Here is a 3,554-nt window from a genome sequence, read left to right on the forward strand (position 1 = left end):
TCTTGTTTCTAGTCCAGTATATCTATCTATCTATCTATCTATCTATCTATCTATCTATCTATCTATCCATCTATCCTTCTATCATTTATCATCTATCATTTATCTTTCTATTACCTATCAAACTGTCATTTACCTATCATGTATCTATCCATCTGTCCTTTTATTTATCCATCTGTCATTTATCTTTCTAGCCACCTCTCAGAAAACTACCAATCTATCATCTACCTATCCATCTATCTCCACACACATTTACAGGTGTATATGTGTAGGAGCTAATGGATGTTAAAAAAAAAAGCACCCTAAAGGACAAATATCTATTCTTGGGCACTATTTGGTCTCTCTGAACCTTCTTATGCTTTATACTTGAATGTTGCCTTTGGCGATCATACAGGTTTTTGTTTGTTTGTTTTGTTTTTTGGGGTGTGTGTGTATGTGTGTGTGTGTGTGTGTGTGTGTGTGTGTGTGTGTGGTTGTTGGTTTTGCTTTCCTGTTGTCGCTGTTGTTTTATTTTGTTTTCCCTCTTTGGATCTCTTTCTGCCACATTATGTATGAGAATAGTGATGGAGACACTTTGGGTTTATGGGACAGATAGAAGGATACCCAGCCAAACTTCACCGGAAGCATTTTCATTTCTGTTTTTCTGTCAGGTAAGTCTTTACCAATCATGGCTGGGTGCCTTTTGTAGCACGCTTCTTATATAGCTGAGTTTAAGATATAATAATGGAAAACCAGCAGAACTGAAGATAAGGTAGCCAGAAAACGAGCCCAGAGTGAATGAATCAAGTTAATGAGACAAACATAGCAGCAGAGGGATTAGTAAAAAAGCAGACAAAAATAAAATAAACATGGCCTTGGACGAGGCCTGGTAAGGCTCTGGACATTTTAGTAAATAGTAACTAAGGTGGGATGTAAGGAGGGGAGATTAAGGGACATACGGAGAAAAGCAGAAGAGAAGTGATGCATCGTGGGCCTCTTTGTGGCTCTCCCCATTAATACTGTTTTTGCAGCCAGTGTATATAACTCAGGTATACTTTTCTTAGATAAAGATGCTGTTTCTCTTTACCAATCTGTCCCTTCCTTCCATTCAATCCACATTTTTTAAATCCCATTTTCTCTATTCACCCCACAAATACTCTAGTCTAGGCCCTCATCACCTAGATTTCATATAACTTTCTTATTGGTCACCTGGCATTCATCCTCCATATAGCTGTCAAACTGATATTCTTTAATATATATATATAATAAAAACACTAAGGCAGATTTTATTTAAAACACATTACTCACAAATATAAGTTGGTTAGTGTGTGAAAGGGCATCTATGTTCTTTCTGATCATACACATTTATCCAACTTACTAGTTAAATACTTGAAAACAACTATAATGTGCTTTAAAATCTTTTATTTCCCAATCATACAAATTCAATTCCTAGAAGCAGGAATGTTAGTATAGTCATGTTTTAGTTTATAAACTTCTTACCTACCTCTTTAAAAAAGTGAGTCTTTTTGAAAAGCTTTTTTAAAAAGGATGGAAAACACTTCAAGCTCATTTTTCATCTTAGAGGTGAGTCTTTGATGGATACATCTGTTGCATAAGAAAGTTTATTTTGTTATTTCCCCTACCCTGCCCCCTTCCACCATCTTAATAGCATTATATAGTAGCTTTTGGAAATGGTAGGTAGTATGTAGCACTACATTATTGTCTACCTTTAAATTTTTCAGACATTAAAATAAATACATAAATATGTATGTATATATTATGTACTTGAATGTTATGATTTTCATTGTTTACTGGCTTGTCTTTATTTACAGTTTTCAAGATTAGACAAGCAACTCTACTACAGGCCTACTTAGAATACAATCTGTTACTGACATCTTATTATTATCTATTGCATAATCAAAGCAAAAAACATTTCCCAGAGGTTTCCCGCTCATAATTTTCTAAGTTTCAACTCTGCAGGCCTTGGTCTTGGTTGCTAAGACTAATATCTCTTCCTATGAAGTTTGGTGATGCTAGGCTAGTATGCATTTTCCAGGACTGCATGAAAACTAAACAAGCTTTTGGAATGCATCTTATAAATAGCGTCAATCATATGTATGTTGAAAAACTAGCCCAGATATCTTACAGTTGAACAGATAAATCTCTTTATGCCAAAAACATATTCTTCCTTAGATTAAAACAGATAATCAAAAGTAGGCTTTAACATTTATCTAATCAAATCACAACAATATTTTTTCAGAAGAGTCCTATTTTCAACTTCTCTGTGGTGGCTGTTACATACTTACTTGTTTGTCTTTTTTGAAAAAAAAAGACTTTATTCATCACTTGTAATAGTTTCATATTCATTTACTTAATTCCAGCTAATGGAAATGTTAGGTCTTCACTGTGAAGGGAAAATATACACAGCATTATCCCCGAAAACTACCTTTCCCCCCAGATGCTACATATATACCCTATTTGGAAGATATAACCCAAACTGGCCACAGTTTGATTTTCTATATAAGAAAAAAAATTTTAAGCCAAATCATGCTTGCCAGAATCATGATTTGGAACCAACATATCAAAGTAAAAATTCAAATGCAATCTTATTAATCTTACTTTTCAGGTAAAAATATGATTCTTTTTCAAGGTAGACAGTCAAATAAAACTCATGTGTAAAACACAAAATAATAAACATCTGTATCAGACTAACCCATTTAGTTGGTACATCTTTAAGTTGAGAAAAGGTAAAGAGATGCAACTACATAAAGAAAAATGAATCACATTCTTACACTACTTCAACACACAAAGCAATGGCCAAACATAATAAAATGTGGAATGGACCCCAGTGTTTAATGAACTTTTTAAGCCTCTAACTTCACTGAATCCAGAACTGAACGTGCTTCTTTATATTCTTCATATTCTTCCAAGTCTTTTTCATTTCCCAACAACTGTAGAAGATCAGAACGTGCAGCTTCCAATCTGTGTAGGCAATCTGGAATCATCATTCGAGATTCTTGCAAAATTTCTGTCTGCTTTTTAATGGCATCGTTTTCACCATCTTCAGCTTTCATTTTTTCAACTTTTCCATCTTGTTGTTTTGCTTCTTTTTCATACATCAATTTTTCTTTGGCCAACTGCTTCACAACGCCCATTTTGATCTTGATCTGCCTCATGCAAGGATCAGCCATGGTCCCCCACTGAACGCTCACTGCTGGCAGAAGGAAAGAGAAAAGTCGGGACTCTCTGAGGGGAGACCGAACACTCTCTAAACTGATATTCTTTTTTTTCTTTTTTTGGTAAGGCAATGGAGTTAAGTGACTTGCCCAGGGTCACACAGCTAGTAAGTGTCAAGCATCTGCAAACTGATATTTTAAAGCACAGATTGAACCACGTTACTCCCCTGCTCAGATTGCCTCTAAGGTAAAATACAAATTCCTCATTTTGACTTTTAAAGCCCTCTATGATGTAATCCCAGCCTACCTTTTCGAGCTTATTCCTCATACACTCTACATTCTATCCAAACTGACCTTACTGCTGTTTGCCATGTATGACTTTTCATCTGTCATCTATGTCTG

The 3,554-nt window shown here is 35.1% G+C and overlaps 1 protein-coding gene across 2 annotated transcripts; it reads right to left on the bottom strand.

Moving 5' to 3' along the window:
* Positions 1 to 2,840: 2,840 nt before the first annotated feature.
* LOC110202592 (tubulin-specific chaperone A-like) lies at positions 2,841 to 3,167 on the bottom strand. Of its 2 annotated transcripts, XM_078148499.1 has the most exons (2): positions 3,008 to 3,167; positions 2,841 to 2,920 (listed from the first exon to the last, which is right to left on the bottom strand). In XM_078148499.1, the coding sequence occupies exons 1-2, from the start codon at positions 3,165 to 3,167 to the stop codon at positions 2,841 to 2,843; spliced, it is 240 nt and encodes a 79-aa protein (XP_078004625.1). The 2 variants fall into 2 exon arrangements, with proteins under 2 accessions (XP_078004625.1, XP_078004624.1); XM_078148498.1 differs by having other exon boundaries at positions 2,841 to 3,167.
* Between the last annotated feature and the right edge of the window lie 387 nt (positions 3,168 to 3,554).

Source organism: Phascolarctos cinereus, unplaced genomic scaffold, assembly GCF_003287225.1.
Source record: "Phascolarctos cinereus isolate Bilbo 61053 unplaced genomic scaffold, phaCin_HiC Scaffold_9;HRSCAF=440, whole genome shotgun sequence".
NCBI classification, from domain to species: domain Eukaryota; kingdom Metazoa; phylum Chordata; class Mammalia; order Diprotodontia; family Phascolarctidae; genus Phascolarctos; species Phascolarctos cinereus.

Bases quoted from the DNA above. Each gene is read 5' to 3' on its own strand.
- LOC110202592 (XM_078148498.1), bottom strand. From the start codon at position 3,167: ATGGCTGATCCTTGCATGAGGCAGATCAAGATCAAAATGGGCGTTGTG.